Source organism: Ranitomeya imitator, chromosome 3 (genome assembly GCF_032444005.1).
Source record: "Ranitomeya imitator isolate aRanImi1 chromosome 3, aRanImi1.pri, whole genome shotgun sequence".
NCBI classification, from domain to species: domain Eukaryota; kingdom Metazoa; phylum Chordata; class Amphibia; order Anura; family Dendrobatidae; genus Ranitomeya; species Ranitomeya imitator.
Window position 1 is genome coordinate 389211724 of NC_091284.1, and position 22970 is coordinate 389234693.

The 22970-nt window shown below is 42.7% G+C and overlaps 1 protein-coding gene across 3 annotated transcripts in view; it reads left to right on the forward strand.

Annotated features, from left to right (window-relative positions):
• KCNQ4 (potassium voltage-gated channel subfamily Q member 4) overlaps positions 1 to 22970 on the forward strand; it is a 358115-nt gene that overhangs the window by 329949 nt on the left and 5196 nt on the right. For 2 of the 3 annotated variants that reach the window (XM_069756988.1, XM_069756989.1), the window contains 4 exons: positions 2281 to 2498; positions 9733 to 9832; positions 10827 to 10958; positions 11086 to 11230. In XM_069756988.1, coding sequence (XP_069613089.1) covers positions 2281 to 2498; positions 9733 to 9832; positions 10827 to 10958; positions 11086 to 11230 — 595 coding nt within the window. Of the gene's footprint in view, positions 1 to 2280; positions 2499 to 9729; positions 9833 to 10826; positions 10959 to 11085; positions 11231 to 22970 lie in introns of all 3 variants that reach the window. The other variant, XM_069756986.1, reaches the window with a different exon arrangement.

A 22970-nucleotide genomic window follows, 5' to 3' on the forward strand; every position in this document is an offset into this window, starting at 1 on the left:
AAGTGGGCCCTTGTCTCAAACCCATCAGACTCCTTTGGGATGAACTAGAATGGAGACTGTAGCCAGGCCTTCTTGTCCAACATCGTGTCTGACTTGACAAATGCTCTTTCTGGGTGAATGGGAAGAAGTTCCCACAGACGCACTCCGAATTCTTGTAGAAAGCCTTCCCAAAAGACCTGCTGTACCTGCAAAGAGGGGCCAACTCCAAATTAATACCATGGATGTAGAACAGAAAGCTCTGGCAGGTGTTTTGTGTACTTTTGTCCGTATAGTGTATTACGTCCACATGTAGGATAAGGTCAGTTATTCCATCTGAAATGTATACACATCATACTGTATATGCAACAGCTCAGACAAGATGGTGATAGTCCATTATACATTGTGAAGTGCGTGTGAAAGGCATTGCATATACCTGCACACATCCTTGCCAGCCCCTCTGACTCTGAAGTGTTTATTGTCCCCCGTGTTTGTTTGTAACTGTCGGTATCATTTTTGTGAGTGTCACTATTTTTTCCCTAACTCTCATCACTAATTTCACTTTTCAACCCGTTTTTTCACCTTTGACTTCTAGAGTGGATTTCAGGACAGGGCTTTCTCTCTTTCTAGACCGGTGTTCTTTTTTATATCAGTACGACCAACGTTTGACTTCTATCTGCAGGATCCCTCCTACCCACCATGCTGTCTATCAGTCTCGTAGGCTCAGGAAACCAGAAGTCTTGGGATTGCATTGTTATAATGTAGTTTTGCATTTGGCACAGGTTGTTTGCCTTATTTTTCACGTACCCCCAAAAGTCACTGTTTTATGATCAAAACTGGAGCATTACGTATAAATCACACTACCCACAATTGTCTTCATTTGTCAGACTGGACTATGTGTAACAGTAACCCATGGCCTCTTTACAGTAATAAGCGGAGTTTCTTTCGCCTGTACGCTGGCTGGAAGCCCAGGTATTTACCTATTGGAATGGGATGATCTGCATGTGTGTGTCTGAATTGTGCAGACAGTAGTCCAGCCTGCCTTCCTAAAAATACAGTCCTCAAGACATCTTCTCTACATGTAAAGGGTAATCCCCTGAGCGCTTCTGTGTATAAGGATAAGGGTGCATGAGACGACATGATGGAGGCTCATAGACATTTGCATATTCCCAGCTGCAGGACTGATTCTTCTAGTGTTTTGGAAGATGAAGAGTTCTGTGTCTAAATTTCTATCCATACCATTCTACCCGATCATGTCTATTATTCATTCCTGTGCTGAGCTGGTTATGTAGAGGTGGATGGAGAGTCCTTATTCATCAGGAGCTGTCAATCCATTTATCCTAATACACAGCAGCCTTTACTTTGGTTTTATTATAGTTGTATCGCTCTAAATAATGTCATTTACTAATTTAATCCTTTGAGGGCCAGCCCATAACGAATAAATGTGAAATTACACCTTTCTCATACTAATGAGTTGTGCTGGCCCAGAAAGGATGTACATTAGTGAGGATCTGATACATTTCTTAAACCCCTTCACTGCCATGAGAACATACAAAGCTCACTTGGCAGACAAGGACTTAAGAGTGTCGTTAAGATGTGTTTGCATGCAGATGATTTCCGAGGATCGCTGTAGAGGAATGAGGTGTGAAGGCCCGCAGTAGAGGAATGAGGTGTGTAGGATCGCCGGTCTTGGCAGCATGTGGTACTGAACTGTGTTGTAACGAACTCCGAGAGGATTACTCCAGGAGAAATGGGTGCCATATTCCAGGTGCTTTATAATTAAGTGGGGTGCTTGATGAAATGGAATGTGGAGAGTCTAATGGCTTATAGACAGCTCTTAGCATGAATATTCAACATGGTGGGGGAAAAAGTTTCCATTTCAGCATATTTGTCCCTTTGCTATACATTTTCTACACATTCTACCGTGCAATATTCCATTCTGTGAAGTAGGTATAAACATTTTTGTTACATGACTTCTGAAACGTAATTGGAACTTTTTTCACCATGTTGAATGACTAATTTTATTTCATGAAATTCAGAAATGCATGGATTCCTGATCATTAGCAGGGGATGATTCCGTTTCTAGCAGTAATCCTAGAAATAATTCCCTTACTGCTTAAGTTACTTCCTCACAGATAGAATAGAGAGTATGCCTTCTACTTGTCTCCCTCTCACTTCATTCACCTTGTTCTTTACCCCTCTCAAACGTTTCCAATATATATACCTTTCCCTTGCCTGTGCTGTTGAAAGGTTTTCTACTTTATCGATCTCATGGGCTGTATTTTCTGCTCCTGTCCATCCCAGTAATAAGGCAGGATTAAAGGATCGACTACGTGGAGGTGGTGCCCCCAAACAGAGCACCCGGAGTAAGCAGTATTTGGCTCCACCAGAGCGGACATCTCCTGGGCCAGACCTAACTTCAGAAACTCCCAGTCCGACCAAAGTGCAGAAAAGTTGGAGCTTTAATGATCGTACAAGATTCCGGGCATCTTTGCGACTTAAATCAAAGCCCCAGGCAGAAGGTAAGAACAGAAACTTCAAAGGGATTGTCCATTTTATCTTTTTTTTTTTTTAACAAATGTAATTGGAACATGTTTTTGTGGCACTTGCTATTATATAAGTAAGAAAAGTTCTCCTCCTGCACTTGTTAGTGCAACTTTCTTCTCAGATTGCACAGCTCTTCTGTCCATAAAATGGCTGCTGGTGGAGGAACATGTGACAAGATCCTTCTTCAACAGGATAATAGCTTTTTCATGTCCAATATTTTCAATTTGAGGTGATTGATGGACTTGTACTAATTCACATATTTGTGAGTCATGATCTGTGTATGCACCCATGACGTATGGGCTGGTCACGGGTCTCCTGACCTAAACTCATCATCTTGAGATATTTCTATATGGCCTTTGAGTTTCACCAGTCCATACATCACAGTTCGTTTCACAGATGTCTGAATTTGGCTTTATACCATGTTTATATACAGTATCTGTAAGTGCCACAAAATTGCGTTCTTATCACATTTTGTAAAAGTAAAACTGATGTGCTTAACCCCTTTAAACAAAGTCTAGCCTGCATATTTTCTGGACATCTACTCTATAATTGAGCTGAAGAACTGTACTATAAACCACTCTACAATGAAACTAAATTTTTGGGAATTCAGTTTGCGCATATCCAGTAAAATTGCGATCAGACAGCCGTGGCACCTGCAGCATAATTGCATGTGTACTGTGTATATAAATAATATGTTTGAGGTTCTCCTGATATTTCCAAAATAAAAGAAATCCATTTGAAAATGGTGCCCACTGCGCATGCGCAGTAGCAGCTATCAGTGATCTGACAGCTGCCACTGCGCAGGCGGTGCCATTATGCTACAGAAAAAAAAATGTCCTTCTACAAGATGCCTGTGCAGTAGCAGCTATCGGTGATCACCAATAGCTGCTATTGTGCAGGGCCGGTGGTGGCTTCATTCTAGAGAAGAAAAAAATCCTCCCCCAAGATGGCGCCACCTGCACAGTAGCAACTATCAGATCACCGATAACTGCTACTGCGCAGGCACGGCTGGCGCCATTCTCAAATGGATTTTTTCTGTGGGGGAGAATATCAGGAGAACCTCAAACATTAATTACCGTATTTTTCAGATTATAAGATGCACTTTTTTCCCCAAAATTTTTTGGGGAAATGGGGGGGTGTCTTATAATGGAGATATACCTTATCGGCTGCAAGCTGAGATGAGGGGGTGTTCGAATGTGCGGTGCGGCGCGCTGCTGCGGGTGTCTGGTGCTGCAGGTGTCCGGTGCTGAGGGGGCTCTGCAGACATTTTGTGAAAGCCTAGAGCCCCCGCAGTGCTATGGTTTTCTGTGCGGTGGACTGGAAAAATGGCTGCCGGCCGGGGGCGGCGCATGCGCAGATGGAAATCTCAGCACCAAGATCTCATCTCCCGAGATCTTGGTGCCGAGATGTCCATCTGTGCATTCGCTGCCCCCAGCCGGCAGCACCGGACACCCGCAGCACCAAAAACCCGCAGCGGCGCACCACACCACACATCTGAACGCGTCCCCTCATCCCAGTCGGTGGCCTGCGGCAATGCTCAACTCTTGCCTCCTCCAGCGGCGAACCTGGGACCCCGCTTCACCACAGCCACCACCACCGGTAAGTAGTAAGGGGCATGAATTATAAGAAGCATCACCATTTTATTTAAAAAAAATGTTTTTTCCTATTTTTCTCCTTAAAATTTGGGGTGTGTCTTATAATCCGCAAAATACGGTATATACACAGTACATATGTGATTATGCTGCAGCGCAGGTTCCATGGCTGGCGCCTGCCTGCATAAGATTTTTTTTTTCAATATGTATATATAATATTCATTTATTCATTATGTAAACTATGGGGCAAGTCACTGAGGGAACAGTGACCTGTCAGCATATTATGAATAGCTAATCAGAGCACCACATGAAGACCCCGCCCCCACAGGCCCGCCTCAAACCACAAGCATATCATTAACTCAAAGCTGAAAATAAGGATTAAAGTACAACCATAAGATGGATTTCATCAACCAAGTATCATTTTAATCAGGATAATGGCACCAACTGGACACTGTCCGTAGGTTACTGTGCACAATCCTGCTGACAGGTTCCCTTTGAATGCACTTTCTTCAGCTGTTCCCACGTTTCTTTTGTAGTTTCAATTTTAAATACATGCACATTATGATCATCATCTATACTATATACAGTGCCTTGCAAAAGTATTCGGCTCCCTGGAACTTTTCAACCTTTTCCCACATATCATTCTTCAAACATAAAGATACCAAATGTAAATTTTTGGTGAAGAATCAACAAGTGGAACACAATTGTGAAGTTGAACTAAATTTATTGGTTATTTTACATTTTTGTGGAATTTCAAAAACTGAAAAGTGAGGCGTGCAATATTATTCGGTGCCTTTACTTTCAGTGCAGCCAACTCACTCCAGAAGTTCATTGTGGATCTCTGAATGATCCAATGTTGTCCTAAATGCCTAATGATGATAAACATAATCCACCTGTGTGTAATCAAGTCTCCGTATAAATGCACCTGCTCTGTGATAGTCTCAGGGTTCTGTTTGAGGCACAGAGAGCATCATGAAGACCAAGGAACACAACAGGCAGGTCCATGATACTGTTGTGGAGAAGTTTAAAGCCGGATTTGAATACAAAATGATTTCCAAAACATTAAAGATCCCAAGGAGCACTGTGCAAGCGATCATATTGAAATGGATGGAGTATCATACCACTGCAAATCTACCAAGACCCGGCCGTCCCTCTAAACTTTCATCTCAAACAAGGAGAAGACTGATCAGAGATACAGCTAAGAGGCCCATAATCCCTCTGGATGAACTGCAGAAATCTACAGCTGAGGTGGGACAGTCTGTCCATAGGACAACAATCAGTCGTACACTGCACAAATCTGGCTTTTATGGAAGAGTGGCAAGAAGAAAGCCATTTCTCAAAGATATCCATAAAAAGTGTTATTTAAAGTTTGCAGCAAACCACCCGGGAGACACACCAAACATGTGGAAGAAGGTGCTCTGGTCAGATAAAACCAAAAAGAAAAGCAGGGACAGGGAAGATGGTTAAAATTGATGAGAAGATGAATGGAGCCAAATACAGGACCATTCTTGAAGAAAACCTGTTGGAGTCTGCAAAAGACCTTAGACTGGGATAGAGATTTGTCTTCCAACAATGATCCCAAACATAAAGCACAATCTACAGTGGAATGTTTCACAAATAAATGTATCCAGGTGTTAGAATGGCCAAGTCAAAGTCCAGACCTCAATCCAATCGAGAATCTGTGGAAAGAGCTGAAAACTGCTGTTCACAAACGATCTCCATCAAACCTCATTGAGCTCGAGCTGTTTGTCAAGGAAGAATGGGCAAGAATTTCAGCCTCTCGATGTACAACACTGATAGAGACATACCCCATGCGACTTACAGCTGTAATCGCAGCAAAAGGTGGCGCAACAAAGTTTTAAGTTAAAGGGGCCGAATAATATTGTAGTTTTTGAATTTCCACAAAAATTTAAAATAACCAATAAATTTCGTTCAACTTCACAATTGGGTTCCACTTGTTGATTCTTCACCAAAAAGTTACATTTGGTATCTTTATGTTTGAAGGATGATATGTTGGAAAAGGTTGAAAAGTTCCAGGGAGCCGAATACTTTCGCAAGGCACTGTAGATATCTATACTGAGGGAGATAGGGCTTTGCGTTTTTTGATCCTTCTCTACCTAGTCTTCTGGTAGTGGGTTAGGTCTAGACTCCTGTGGGTATTACCAAGTACCTTCTCTTATCAACATAATCATTACCTTGAATTTACAGGATTGGTAGTGGAGTTAGTCAGATTCTATACTGTGAACTTCACGGTGTTGCTGTTGGCGGCCATCTTTGCTTCTTCTTCTTAGTACATTGTTCGCTCTCCTCTGGGCTGTTCTCTGGGTCTTTGGATTTCTGGGTCTCTGGGCCCACAACTTGTTGGCAGCGGATTAATCTTTGTACTTTGTAATGTGCTCTAGTTACACACACAGTGAATAGGAACTTTCTGTTTCTTTTTTTTTTTTTTTTTTTTTTTTTTTAAGAGGGAAATGTTATTTATTAATGTTTTGCTGTGGTGTGATTATCTGGATTAAAGGGATAATCATTCAAAGTTTGAAAATTGCAAATTTGTTAACATTTCTCAAATTTCTGATATTTTTTTATAAATAAACACAAAACATATCAACCTAAATTTACCATTATCATAAAGTATAATGTGTCACAAAAAAACAATCTCAAAATCACTGGGATTTGTTGAAGCATTCCAGAGTTATTTTTTTTTTTTTCAAATAATTTTTATTGGGAATTATAACTTTTTAACCGGGAAGGATAAGTAAGGAAGGGACGGAGGGAAAGGGTGGGATGTGGAGGTAAGGGAAAGCAATCCCCTATAGCAATAGGGGAGACAGGCGATCATACAGTAGATTAGTATAAACATAATAGTTTAAAGTGAAGTAACATAGTAGGCTATAAAAATAGCATAAGTAGTGCTTTGTGGAGGTTTGCTAAATAAACATCTAGTACTGTATTTTCCTAAGTAGTACCTAAAAAAAAAAACAGGTCAAAGTAAAGTAACATAGTGGCTATGAAATTGGCATAAATAATGTAGCCTATGAATTCGCTTAAATCGACGTCTGGAGCCATATGAAGTGAAACGAGTTCTACATGTAAATTTGATAAAACATAGTAGCTATGAAATTGGCATAGATAATGCAACATTTAAAATCGCTTATAACAACGTCTAGAGACATATGTAGTGACCAGTAAGGTAAATAGTAGTAGTAATATACGGAAGCCTGTCGTGTCCGGGTCATCTCCAGATGACCCTCAGACTATGTGGGCAGCGAAAAAAAAAAGTCTGGCTCATTATCAAGGCTCAACATTGGGAGGAAAGCATGTTAAAGATATATGATTTTATGTATAAGGTGGGACTACAAGTCAAGTAGGGCCACTGGAGGTTCTAGAAGGATTCAGACCATGTCACTGCAGAAAGGTCATACCCTCCTCCAGTGATACAATATGTACGATTCCGGACATGAGCCTCACGAAAAGAGTGGAGGATGGCGACCATGAATAAGCGAGATGGGACCTCCGGAGCTCCCGTGTGACAGATGAAAACTCTCGTCGCTTTTTCAAGGTGCCTTTAGACAAGTCTCTGAAGAATGTTAGGTGGCCATATGAGGAGAGCAGAAAGCTTTTTTCAGAGGAGAGGTCAAACAGTTTACCCCTAACCCAAGCTGAGAAAAAGGAGACAATAATGTCTCTTGGCACATCTGATGGGAGGGACACAGGCCTTTTAATTCGGTAAACTGTCTCTATAATATTGGGATCGTTGATGTCAGGAATGAATTTAGAGATCATTTTATGAATATAGTTTTTCAGATGAGGGGGTTTAACGGATTCCGGAACTCCCCTGATTTTCACGTTGTTTTTAGGTCTATGGTCCTGAAGAGTTGCCAAGTTACATTTAAGTGAGTCTATGTCTCTTTGCAAACTTTCTAGCAAGTCCGATGACCCAGGGGGAGTGGTGAAAGATCCAAATGAGGAAGATCGAGGTTCCCAGGGGGAAAGTCCTCCATACTGCTGTCTGAGGAGATTACAGAAGACGCGTATGAATCATGTGTTGGTGGAGAATAATCGCATAGGGAAGACCTTGAGGAGGATAGGGATGAGGAGGAGTCTAGGCTTTCTGCAATGGATGACAATGCGTCCTTTATGTATGACTCAGATGTTGAGTTTGTGCTAGATAATGATCCAGTGCTTGGCGGATTAAAAGAGACAAAGAGTTTTTTTATTAGAAGGGATTGTTCTTCCATTTTTCTGTTAAAGTGGTCGCAGAAATCCTTCATCAGGTAGTCTACATCTGATTCAGTAAGGGGTCTTTCAGTTGCTCTCACCCCCTCCATACTGGGGGCAGAGCATGTAGTTTCTGTAGTGTAGTTCCCCCTCTCTTGATTGGAACAATCATTGGGTTTCTGTACTGGTGCAACTTGTGAGTGGCGATTTATTTGTGGTGTGTCATCCGGTATTATTTTAGTACCCTTAGCCCTGTGCCCCTCTGTGTTCTGGTGTCTGGGCTGGGGTACGAATGCGGGGGCATTATAATTTAGTGTGCGACTGGCAGCCTGTCTTTTTATTTCCCTAGCTGCGTTGCCACTGTTAGTTGTGGGCGGGGTCGAAGGTGGGGTTTCATCCCTCCAGCTTCCCATCCCCGCTGGTGAACGCAGAGCCGCGGCTCTAATTTTAGATACTGTGCCGGTCTGGGGGACTGGAGCGGGTGCACCCAGAGATTGCGGAGTGGGAGCCGCCCGTGGAAGAGGCTTATCCGCTGCTCCCCCCTGGTTCTTTCTTTTTTAACAGTGCTTTACAAGCAACATAACACAACTGCTTGAGACAGAAACTCATGCATTTAAACAGTAGTAAGTAGTATATGAAATATATACAATAAAAAGCATTATTCCACCAGTCAATACCGCCGAAGATCACTACCATACTTTGTTGGCTTCCTATGCCCAGCTACAGTCTTCTTTCCACTCTTCACTTGTCTTCCGGCCCCGGTTCGGCCTCTTGATGCACGTTCTGACATAACATCATGTGGGATGTTACATATCATAGCGTCACAACATATGTTGAGATGAAAAGTGGAGAAGAGATCGGAACTGGGTCTTAAGTATGCAGCAGTGGCAGAGGTACGTTATGGAGTTGGTATAAATTTTTATTTTTAACCCCAATTATTATGCTTTGGAGTTGGAAGACTTTAAAGCATAATAAATGGCAATCAGGCTCCTTGAATTATTTCAACTTTCATTTCCCATCAGATTTTAAATGAATCTGGCAAACTGAAATAATCGCAGATTCGCTGATCTCAACAAGATAATTATACTAAGTATACTATAAAGTGATTTAATGAATCTCAGTTATAACATTTCCACAGGATCCACAATAAATGTATGATCGATGTGAGTCCCACCTTTTGGACCCACATGTCAAAGACGTGGCCTCATCCCACCTTACTGTAATGGAGAGCAGGCTGCACATGCACAACTTTCTCCATTTGCTTCTATTGGCAAAATAATATATGAGCGCTTGCTGTATGCCAAAAAAGTCTGAGATTAGAATACATATTCATGGTCTTTAAAAAAAAATACAAAATACAATATTTTTGTGATGTCAATTTTATGATTTCTCCCAGCAGAGGGCGCAGGAGATGAGATGAATGATGAGAAGAGACTTCCCAGTGATCTCACCATGGAAGACATCATGCCAACTGTAAAGACGTTGATCAGAGCTTTTAGGTAATTGTATTGAACTGAACGATGTCAGAAATGATAACACATGCTCATAAGGTATGGTCCCAGCATGCATTCAGGTACAATATCTGCTATAGGTTATCAAGAGTATGACATGTTTGTGTATGTAAAGTGAACTTGTCAGGCCCCCTGATGCTGTTAAACTGCCTCATGACCTTTTAGACCACAAGTATTGTAGCAATATGTTTATTGTTTTATGGAAATGCGCATACTGCAGCAAATTCAACTTATCTACAACATCTTGCTGTATGCTAATGGAAAAGTGGAGTCACAAGAAGCCATCAATTCATTTAAACCTATTCTTAAAAATGTAATCACAATAAATCTATGAAATGTAATGCTATACAAATCTTGTATAAGGCAAAAAAAAAAATTGTAGTCCATCTGCTGTATTTCAGTTCTTAAATGTGCACATTTTGAGATTCTCAGTTCATGGAAGTTTTGTCAAAATCCACAATAGATTTGTTTTTCCTTTTTTTGAAGGTATTCTGGCATGTGAGGATGTACCCTAATAAGTAAGAGTAGGGTCACAAAAAATGAACCGAGTCTAAAGCCTCATTACCATGTGGTAATAACAGATTTACTGCTTATTGCAAATCTATATGTATTCAGAACTTCTCAATACTTATGGAAATTACGCTTATTTTACTCCTCTGTGAAACCAAAACATATCTGCGGCATTAACAAGTCCCCGCTATGCATTCCGGAGGATGCAGTTCTGGAACTGAATCACAGCTTTAGCTTTCTAAACATAAGTTATTTATTACCATCACATATCCACCGTTGCAAACTACACTTATTCCTAATTCAGCTCTATCACTAAGAAATTGCAACACTTTCCTTAAAAGGATAATACCATACCCCTTCTTGTCCCACAAACAGCGACTTAGCCAGATTACAAATCATGCCTATCATCTGTATCAGCCCCACCAGATCAATACGTGTTATTATTGTCATGGTTTATATCTTTCTATTGTAGGATCCTGAAGTTCCTTGTAGCGAAGAGAAAGTTCAAGGAGACTCTCCGTCCATATGATGTGAAAGATGTCATTGAGCAGTACTCCGCAGGCCACCTAGACATGCTTGGACGAATAAAGAGTTTGCAGTGCCGGTCAGTAGTACTTTGTAGCATACAATTGTGCAATGAGTGACACTTAGCGTTGCATTAGTTACACACTCTAACGTTATCCTTCCTGTAAACCTATTATAAATCATCATCATATTGACTTTTCTTACAGTGTGGACCAAATTGTGGGCCGGGGGCCTATCCCCTTAGAAAAGAAGCCACGGGAGAAAGGGGAGAAACTTCCTCCTATTGGATCTGAAGCAGATGCAGCTGATGAAATGAGCATGATGGGAAGAGTTGTAAAGGTAGAGAGACAGGTGAGGGGTTTTGCAGATTTCAACCTCTTAATGTTTTTTATATATATATGATTTTCTGTTTTGTGATATGTGTATCTTTATACATACGGACAGCACCCTCTATATATTTATATGCAGTGGGAGATGTGTGTCGGCTCACCAGGGCGGTATAATTGAAGATAAATGTAATTATACTCACTCCTGAATAATCTATGTACTTGTCAATAGAGTTGTGTCTTGTATGTCAGTTGGCACACAGGGAGATAACCAGTTTGAGCCGCCCCCAGCGACAGTTGGAGGTAATCCCCACATGTATTCAGGCTGTCTAGCAGCTGCAAATCATCATGCAGCTGCGGGGACATAAACTAAATCTCCAAGCACACCGAAATACTCAGAGAACACCCAAGCATGCTCATAGAAACTCGAGTAGCGAGCATACTCACTCATCACTACTTAAAACATTCTCTCTCTCATTATTCTGGCATTTGGCAAATATTAATAATTACGGTAATCCTAATTGATCTAAAACGTCAAAGGTTTATTCTGATTTCATGTCCAATATTGAGAAAAACATGCATATATGTCTTTGTATATAGTGTATGTAAACTTCTAGTTTTAACTGTAAGTATACTGCCTATAAGGGAAGGGGGCACAAGGTCTCAGTGTACTGTTATAATGCAGGACTCTGCATAATAATAATATGTTTCACAATTAGATATGTTAAAGAAATGTTCCTGTGCTGAAATAATCTTAAAAATACCCTCCAGCTATGTACTATGTAATGACTCTGTCTGACAGTGCAGAGCTGCTCCAGTTGAGTACAGACCAAAACAAGCCAAAGAGGTCATACAATACATCATTAGCAAACGTCAACAATCAGTACAGCGCCATCTGCTGTTTGCTTGACACAACTTTCTAAGGGTATGTTCACACGTTCAGGATTTCCATCCTTTTTTTTTCCTGACTGTTTTTTAAAAAACTGCAGCTCTTGGCAGAAAACGCAGGTCCTTTTTTTGGTCCGTTTTTGATGCGTTTTTTGATGCGTTTTTTTGATGCAGTTTTCTAGCCAGAGTCTGTGTGTTTTCTAGGAATTTTTTTAGGGTTAAAATGGCTGAAAATACCCTAACCCTACCCCTAACCCTACCCCTAACCCTACCCCTAACCCTACCCCTAACCCTACCCCTAACCCTACCCCTAACCCTAACCCTACCCCTAACCCTACCCCTAACCCTACCCCTACCCCTATTCTAACCTTAGTGAAAAAAAAAAAAAAAAAATTCTTTATTTTTTTTATTGTCCCTACCTATGGGGGTGACAAAGGGGGGGGGTGTCATTTACTATTTTTTTATTTTGATCACTGAGATAGGTTATATCTCAGTGATCAAAATGCACTTTGGAACGAATCTGCCGGCCGGCAGATTCGGCGGGCGCACTGCGGATGCGCCCGCCATTTTGCAAGATGGCGGCGCCCAGGGAGAAGACGGCCGGACGGACACCGGGACGCCGGGTGAGTATAAGGGGGGGAGATTAGGGCACGGGGGGGGGCATCAGAGCACTGGGGGGGGGCATCGGAGCACTGGGGGGGGGCATCGGAGCACGGGGGGGCGGGATCGGAACACGGGGGGGGCAGCCACACTCCGCCCACGCACTTCCGCCCGCTCCCCCGCACTTCCTGCTGCAGCGGTTCTGCACATCAAACCGCAGTAAAACCCGCAGATATATTTTTGATCTGCGGGTTTTACTGCGGTTTGGACCTCACAATGGAGGTCTATGGGTGCAGAACCGCTGCGGCTCCGGAAAAAGAATTGACATGCTCCTTCTTTTTTCCGGGAGCTATTCAGCGCGTCTTTTTTTTTACAATTTCCGGACCATGTGCACAGTGTGTCCTGTTTTCCATAGGGTACAGTGTACTGTACCCTGCATGGAAAACAGCTGCGGAACAAAACCGCCGCGGTTCCGCGGTAAAAAACGCACTGTGTGAACATGGCCTTACACAAGCTTGCAGCTGTTCCAACAGGGGAACCCATACAAACACAGGTTTACTTGCAGGAAACCATATAAAAAAGAATTGAACAACTATAACCTCCCTTTATGTGAAGTACATAATGTCAGCCAGAAATGGAATAGCTATAATGTAAACGACTGACATGCTTTCCAGAAGCCTGCCGCAGGACAGTTAACCTTAGGAAAAAATATGTGTTCTCATGATTTGTGTTTGAAGGCTAACATTGTGATTACATACTAGGTAATGTGCACTGTTCTCTGTAAACGACGGTGAGAAAATAGAATGCCACTCTTCAAAAGAGAGCAGTTCAGATTAATGGTTTGGTAAAACCCACACTGTACGCGATGAAACTGTTCCAATACAAAGCACGCGGCAGCTCCAGGTGAAGAAGCGAGATATGAGGTGTGGGGCGGAAAGCCTCTCCCTAAGCTAGAAGATCGTTGGGTACAGCCGGGACCAGCTGCTTCGAAAGCATCACCAAACCAGGGATTCAAGCTTCAGGAGGCTAATTTGCATATTCCAGGTGCCTTCTGGGAGAAGCGAAGTCTCCCTAAGCTAGAAGATCGTTGGGTACAGCCGGGACCAGCTGCTTCGAAAGCATCACCAAATTTTTGCCTGTAGGACATTATTGCAAGAGAGCTTGGCTGAGTAGATTACACAAGAAGGAAAACACACAGCAAGTCAGCAGGATCTAGGAGCAACATGGCAGATGTGACAACCTACATGGTGAGCTGCAGCATGTGCTACATGTTCACAGATCGACCAGAAGAAGAATCCAATTTCACCTGTCAGAAGTGTAGACTAGTGGCCCTTTTAGAAGAAAAGGTGCGGGGTCTGGAAGAAAGAATAGCAACTTTGAAACTCATCAAAGAGAATGAAGACTTTCTAGACAGAACAGAAGCATCTCTACTGGTCACAGAAGGTGCAAAAAGTGTCAGAGAACCTCCAAAAGCAGATGAGTGGAAGCATGTGACCAAAAGAAGCAAGAAGACCATGGAGAAATCACCAACCACACAACTGAAGAACCGATATCAAATCTTTGTAGAGGATGAAGATGGCACACCTAAGAATGAAGCAATACCAGCAAGCAAAAAAGAAAAGGGCACACAGCAACAAGTGACAGCAAAAAGTACAGCCAAGAAGCAACGAAGAGTGGTGGTGGTGGGAGACTCACTACTGAGAGGCACAGAAGCAGCCATCTGCAGACCGGACATAACTGCAAGAGAAGTATGCTGCCTTCCAGGTGCGATGATCAAGGATGTGACCGATAGGATACCAAAGCTCTTCAGCTCCAAGGACGTCCACCCATTTCTTCTGATACATGTTGGCACCAATGACACGGCAAGGAAGGACCTACCGACAATCTGCAAGGACTTTGAAGAGTTGGGGAAGAAAGTAAAGGAACTGGATGCACAGGTAGTTTTTTCTTCTATCCTTCCAGTAGACGGGCATGGCACCAGGAGATGGAACAGGATCCTTGATGCAAACAACTGGCTAAGACGATGGTGCAGACAACAAGGATTCGGATTCCTGGACCACGGTGTGAATTACTTGTACGATGGACTCCTCTCCAGAGACGGACTACACCTCAACAAACCTGGGAAACACACATTCGCCAGAAGACTCGCTACACTCATCAGGAGGGCGTTAAACTAGAAGAAGAGGGGACGGGAAGAAAAACATTAGACTCGAACAAAGACGACCCAGGAAAACATACTCAGATGGGAGGTAAGAACATTTCTAAAACAATCCACAGTGAGGAGATTGGAACAAAACAAAATCCTCTAAACTGCATGCTCGCAAACGCCAGAAGCCTGACAAACAAGATGGAAGAACTAGAAGCAGAAATATCTACAGGTAACTTTGACATAGTGGGAATAACCGAGACATGGTTAGATGAAAGCTATGACTGGGCAGTTAACTTACAGGGTTACAGTCTGTTTAGAAAGGATCGTAAAAATCGGAGAGGAGGAGGGGTTTGTCTCTATGTAAAGTCTTGTCTAAAGTCCACTTTAAGGGAGGATATTAGCGAAGGGAATGAGGATGTCGAGTCCATATGGGTTGAAATTCATGGAGGGAAAAATGGTAACAAAATTCTCATTGGGGTCTGTTACAAACCCCCAAATATAACAGAAAGCATGGAAAGTCTACTTCTAAAGCAGATAGATGAAGCTGCAACCCATAATGAGGTCCTGGTTATGGGGGACTTTAACTACCCGGATATTAACTGGGAAACAGAAACCTGTGAAACCCATAAAGGCAACAGGTTTCTGCTAATAACCAAGAAAAATTATCTTTCACAATTGGTGCAGAATCCAACCAGAGGAGCAGCACTTTTAGACCTAATACTATCTAATAGACCTGACAGAATAACAAATCTGCAGGTGGTTGGGCATTTAGGAAATAGCGACCACAATATTGTGCAGTTTCACCTGTCTTTCACTAGGGGGACTTGTCAGGGAGTCACAAAAACACTGAACTTTAGGAAGGCAAAGTTTGAACAGCTTAGAGATGCCCTTAATCTGGTAGACTGGGACAATATCCTCAGAAATAAGAATACAGATAATAAATGGGAAATGTTTAAGAACATCCTAAATAGGCAGTGTAAGCGGTTTATACCTTGTGGGAATAAAAGGACTAGAAATAGGAAAAACCCAATGTGGCTAAACAAAGAAGTAAGACAGGCAATTAACAGTAAAAAGAAAGCATTTGCACTACTAAAGCAGGATGGCACCATTGAAGCTCTAAAAAACTATAGGGAGAAAAATACTTTATCTAAAAAACTAATTAAAGCTGCCAAAAAGGAAACAGAGGAGCACATTGCTAAGGAGAGTAAAACTAATCCCAAACTGTTCTTCAACTATATCAATAGTAAAAGAATAAAAACTGAAAATGTAGGCCCCTTAAAAAATAGTGAGGAAAGAATGGTTGTAGATGACGAGGAAAAAGCTAACATATTAAACACCTTCATCTCCACGGTATTCACGGTGGAAAATGAAATGCTAGGTGAAATCCCAAGAAACAATGAAAACCCTATATTAAGGGTCACCAATCTAACCCAAGAAGAGGTGCGAAACCGGCTAAATAAGATTAAAATAGATAAATCTCCGGGTCCGGATGGCATACACCCACGAGTACTAAGAGAACTAAGTAATGTAATAGATAAACCATTATTTCTTATTTTTAGTGACTCTATAGCGACAGGGTCTGTTCCGCAGGATTGGCGCATAGCAAATGTGGTGCCAATATTCAAAAAGGGCTCTAAAAGTGAACCTGGAAATTATAGACCAGTAAGTCTAACCTCTATTGTTGGTAAAATATTTGAAGGGTTTCTGAGGGATGTTATTCTGGATTATCTCAATGAGAATAACTGTTTAACTCCATATCAGCATGGGTTTATGAGAAATCGCTCCTGTCAAACCAATCTAATCAGTTTTTATGAAGAGGTAAGCTATAGGCTCGACCACGGTGAGTCATTGGACGTGGTATATCTCGATTTTTCCAAAGCGTTTGATACCGTGCCGCACAAGAGGTTGGTACACAAAATGAGAATGCTTGGTCTGGGGAAAAATGTGTGTAAATGGGTTAGTAACTGGCTTAGTGATAGAAAGCAGAGGGTGGTTATAAATGGTATAGTCTCTAACTGGGTCGCTGTGACCAGTGGGGTACCGCAGGGGTCAGTATTGGGACCTGTTCTCTTCAACATATTCATTAATGATCTGGTAGAAGGTTTACACAGTAAAATATCGATATTTGCAGATGATACAAAACTATGTAAAGCAGTTAATACAAGAGAAGATAGTATTCTGCTACAGATGGATCTGGATATGTTGGAAACTTGGGCTGAAAGGTGGCAGATGAGGTTTAACAATGATAAATGTAAGGTTATACACATGGGAAGAGGGAATCAATATCACCATTACACACTGAACGGGAAACCACTGGGTAAATCTGACAGGGAGAAGGACTTGGGGATCCTAGTTAATGATAAACTTACCTGGAGCAGCCAGTGCCAGGCAGCAGCTGCCAAGGCAAACAGGATCATGGGGTGCATTAAAAGAGGTCTGGATACACATGATGAGAGCATTATACTGCCTCTGTACAAATCCCTAGTTAGACCGCACATGGAGTACTGTGTCCAGTTTTGGGCACCGGTGCTCAGGAAGGATATAATGGAACTAGAGAGAGTACAAAGGAGGGCAACAAAATTAATAAAGGGGATGGGAGAACTACAATACCCAGATAGATTAGCGAAATTAGGATTATTTAGTCTAGAAAAAAGACGACTGAGGGGCGATCTAATAACCATGTATAAGTATATAAGGGGACAATACAAATATCTCGCTGAGGATCTGTTTATACCAAGGAAGGTGACGGGCACAAGGGGGCATTCTTTGCGTCTGGAGGAGAGAAGGTTTTTCCACCAACATAGAAGAGGATTCTTTACTGTTAGGGCAGTGAGATTCTGGAATTGCTTGCCTGAGGAGGTGGTGATGGCGAACTCAGTCGAGGGGTTCAAGAGAGGCCTGGATGTCTTCCTGGAGCAGAACAATATTGTATCATACAATTATTAGGTTCTGTAGAAGGACGTAGATCTGGGTATTTATTATGATGGAATATAGGCTGAACTGGATGGACAAATGTCTTTTTTCGGCCTTACTAACTATGTTACTATGTTACTATGTTACTATATTGTTGGGGCCCTGGTAGAGCAGATCAGCATTCCAGAAGAGACATTTGTTTCACAAAAAATACGGTCGATTTTCCCAAGGCGTGTAAAATGTCCACCTGTTTATTTTTCCTTTTTCAAAGCTTAACCCTTTAGCTACCGACCTATTTTGAGCCTTTAGGTATAACTGCATTTTCAGGTGACTTTTCGATATAATTCCTATATACAGTACTTCCAGGATTTTTCCGTTTTAACAGAAAGCATGTTAAGGGTTGCCACATGATCAGAACCACTGTCAGCACATGAATGCAGCGCCAGAACCACCATCAGTGCAGGAATACATCACCAAGATTAGTACAGCAATCAATTGCTGTTTTAGGTCAGCCCCACATACATAAATACATAAACCTGCAACTCCCAGTACTGTATGGCCTTAACAATGGTAAGTAGATACCGGGAGTTGCTGTTACCAATCAACATCTGACTGCAGACCATAGAGAAACCACAGTACCCGGGGTGAGGTGGGACGCCGGGTCTGCTGCATGTAGATATTACTATGGTCTCTGGTTTATTATACGTCTGTACTGATTATATTATATGCATGCTTAGGCAGCTTAAGTGACACCAGATTAATATATCTTTTGTATGTACTACCATGCAGCATATGCTTTAAGTAATATATACTACTTGGCCTCCCTTTCTTGTTAAAGGGAACCTGTCACCCCGAAAATCGCGGGTGAGGTAATCCCACCGGCATCAGGGGCTTATCTGCAGCATTCTATAATGCTGTAGATAAGCCCCCGATGTTACCTGAAAAAGGAGAAAAAGACGTTAGATTATACTCACCCAGGGGCGGTCCCGCTGCTGGTCTGGTCAGATGGGCGTCTCCGGTCCGCTGCGGCGCCTCCTATCTTCTTTCCATGACGTCCTCTTCTGATCTTCGGCCACGGCTCCGGCGCAGGCGTACTTTGCTCTGCCCTGTTGAGTGCAGACAAAGTACTGCAGTGCGCAGGCGCCGAGCCTCTGACCTTTCCGGCGCCTGCGCACTGCTGTACTATCCTCTGCCCTCAACAGGGCAGAGCAAAGTACGCCTGCGCCGGAGCCGTGGCTGAAGATCAGAAGAGGACGTCATGGAAAGAAGATGGGAGGCGACGCAGCGGACCGGAGACGCCCATCTGACCAGACCAGCAGCGGGACCGCCCCTGGGTGAGTATAATCTAACGTCTTTTTCTCCTTTTTCAGGTAACATCGGGGGCTTATCTACAGCATTATAGAATGCTGTAAATAAGCCCCTGATGCCGGTGGGATTACCTCACCCCCGATTTTCGGGGTGACAGGTTCCCTTTAAGTTGCTTGTGCACTTAGGCACTGGAGTGGAATTTTTCCGTAATAAAGCTTTATTTTGACTGGGTTCTGGATCTCTTCGTTTCGGCTGTTTGTTAGGTTATACCGAAGATAGTTATTTATGTATCATAAATAAACATTTACACCCAGGGCCTTATACAGTTGTGCTAAAAAGTTTACATACCCAGCAGAATTTTTGCTTTCTTGGCCTTTTTTCAGAGAATATGAATGATAACACCAAAACGTTTTCTCCACTCATGGTTAGTGGTTGGGAGAAGCCATTTATTGTCAAACTACTGTGTTTTCTCTTTTTAAATCATGATGACAACCCAAAACATTCAAATGACCGTGATCAAAAGTTCATACCCCGGTGATTTTGGCCTGATTTCATTCACAGAAGTTGACACAAATGGGTTTGAATGGCTACTAAAGGTAACATCCTCACTTGTGACCTGTTTGCTAATAATCAGTGTGCATAAAAGCTGAGTGAGTTTCTGGGATCCAGACAGACTCTTGTATCTTTCATGGGGAAAGCAAAAGAATTGTCAACGGATCTACGGGAAAAGGTAGTTAAACTGTATAAAACATGAAAGGAATACAAAAAGATAGCTAAGGAATTGATAATGCCAGTCAGCAGCGTTCAAACTGTGATTAACAAATGGAAAATCAGGGACTCTGTAAAAACAAAACCACGGTCAGGTAGACCAACAAAATGTCATCCACAACTGTCAGGAAAATTGTTCGGGATGCAATGAAAAACCCACAAATAACATCAGCTGAAATATAGGAATCTCTGAAAACTAGCGGTGTGGCTGTTTCAAGATGTACAGTAAGGAGGCACTTGAAGATAAATGGGCTGCATGGTCAAGTCGCCAGAAGAAAGCCATTGCTGCACAAATACCACAAAGTATCTCACCTACAATACGCAAAACAGCACAGAGACAAGCCTCAAAACCTCTGGAACAAGGTAATTTGGAGTGATGAGACCAAAATTTTACTTTTTGGCCACAACCATAAACGTTACATTTGAAGAGAGGTCAACAAGACCTTTGATAAAAGGAATACCATTCATACTGTACGGAGTACTTAGGTGGATCGCTGATGTTTTGGGGATATGTGAGCTACAAAGGCACAGGAAGCTTGGTCAAAGTTGAAGGAAAGATGAATGCAGCACCATACAAGCAAATACTGGAGGTAAATTTGCAATCATCAGCCTGGAAGCTGCGCATGGGACGTACTTGGACGTTCCAACATGACAATGATCCAAAACACAAGGCCAAGTCAATCTGTCATTGGCTACAGCAGAACAAAGTGAAGGTTCTGGAGTGGTCATCTCGGTCTCCTGACCTCAATATCATTGAGCCACTCTGGGGAGATCTCAAGCACGCTGTTCATGCTAGACATCCCAGGACTTTACAGAAACCGGAGGCTTTTTGCCATGAAGAATGGGCAGCTTTACCATCTGAGAAAATAAAGAACTTCATCCACAACTACCACAAAAGACTTCAAGCTGTCATTGATGTTAGGGGGAGCAATATATGGTGTTAAGTAATGGGATATGTGAACTTTTGATCAGGGTCATTTGGATGTTTTGGGTTGTGATTATGATTTAAAAAAGAGAAAACACAGTCGTTTTACAATAAATGGCTTTATTCAACCACTAACTATGAGTGGAGAAAATGTTTTGGTGTTATCATTCATATTCTCTGAAAAAATGCCAGGAAATCAAAAATTCTGCCGGGGTATGTCAACTTTTGAGCAGAACTGTATACAGCTCAGTATTCATAGAACTGGTGACAGCAAGCAGCTCAATACATGTTGCATCTTTGGAATAATAATCTCTGCCTCTACTGTTATGACCTGGTGGTTAGGAGCACCCGGAATGACCTGATAATTAAACCTCATACAGGACGAGCTCTGGGATGTGGGAGCTCTGCTGACCGCAAGCCCTAATCCTATCACACACACTAGAAATAGCCGTGGAGCGCTCATGACCAGACCTAGGCGCCTCGTCACAGCCTAAGAACTATCTAGCCCCAGAGATAGAAAATAAAGCCTACCTTGCCTCAGAGAAATTCCCCAAAGTTAAAGGAAGCCCCCCACATATATTGACTGTGAGTAAAGATGAAAGTCACAAACGCAGAAATGAAACAGGTTTCAGCAAAGGGAGGCCAGACTTACTAAATAGACAGAGGATAGGAAAGGTAACTTTGCGACCAGCACAAAAACCTACAAAAGACCACGCAGAGTGTGCAAAAAAGACCTCCGCACCGACTCACGGTACGGAGGGGCCACTCTGCATCCCAGAGCTTCCAGCTAGCAAGACAAAATCATGAAAACCAGCTGGACAAGAAAACAGAAAACAAAATAAGACTATAAGGAACTTAGCTTCTGCAGGAGAAGGCAGGTCACCAGAGAGATCCAGTAGCGAACTGACGAATGCAAAAACATTGACAGCTGGCATGGAGTAACGATCTGAGAGGAGTTAAATAGAGCAGCCAACCAAAGAATAAACCACGTCACCTGTGTAAGGAACCTCAGAAGCAGCAGCTTCACTCATAGCCACCAGAGGGAGCCCATAGACAGAACTCGCCGAAGTACCATTCACGACCACAGGAGGGAGTTCGACAACAGAATTCACAACACTCTACATCAGAGGTCCCCAACCTTTCTGACCTTGAGAGCCACATCCAGCTATGAAAGAGGGTCGTGAGCCACATTCAGCTCTGAGAGAGGGTCGCAAGCCACAGCCAGCTCCTCCCCCACTCTCAGTAGTGATACCGAGAGCCTCCATTATATATTATATAATGACAACCAAAGCTTCTCCACTGAAATCACACCAAGGCAGTATGCCAAACTCCACTGTTTCCCATCTCCCTCCCATTCAAATCTGCTCTTTTGTACAGAGCTACACACAAAAGTAACCATTTAGGGATCTGCTCTTAATAGTTATTTACATCTGGTGATAATGCACCAAGCTGGCAGGCAGCCGCGAGCCACACATCATGGGCTCGCGAGCCACATGTGGCTCCCGAGCTACAGGTTGGGAACCCCTGCTCTACATTATGCTGCTCTCAAATGGGGTAGCAATAACCTGGTGACAGATTCCCTTTAAAGAAATCACAAAACTGCCAAAGGCACATACTTCAAAAGCAGATACACAAGTTGCTCTGCTAAGTGCAACACTCTTCTTGTACTCCTTTATTACAAGACAATAAGTACTTCATAAACTAATTTTATCAAATGTATTGACTGAAAATGTTCACATATGCCAAAGATGTAGTTTCCTCAAGGTCCAATTTAGGCTGGTTTCAGACTTGCATTCGGCAGGGCTGTGGATGAAAGCCTTCTTCCTCCGTTAAGCCCCGTCCACTGCCGCGCCTCTTCCTTCAGCTCTGTCTACATCTGCATGCTTCATGGGTACCTTATCTTTAACATTGGGTACGCAGGCCATGCGTATGTATGCGGATGCCTGCGCATGTGTCTTCATGACGCTGCGCAGACCTGCGTTGAAAGCAACATGTTGCATTTTGTTGCGGTCGGCGCACTGTCAAAAAGATGCATGCGGAGGCATCCGCATACATCCACATGGCCTGCGTACCCAATGTTAAAGATAGGTACGCAGGACCCATGCAGACGTAGATGGAGCTGAAGGAAGAGGTGCTGCAGTGGGTGGGGCTTAACGGAGGAAGAAGGCTGCCATCCGTAGCCCTGTCGAATGCTAGTCTGAATCTAGCTTTAGA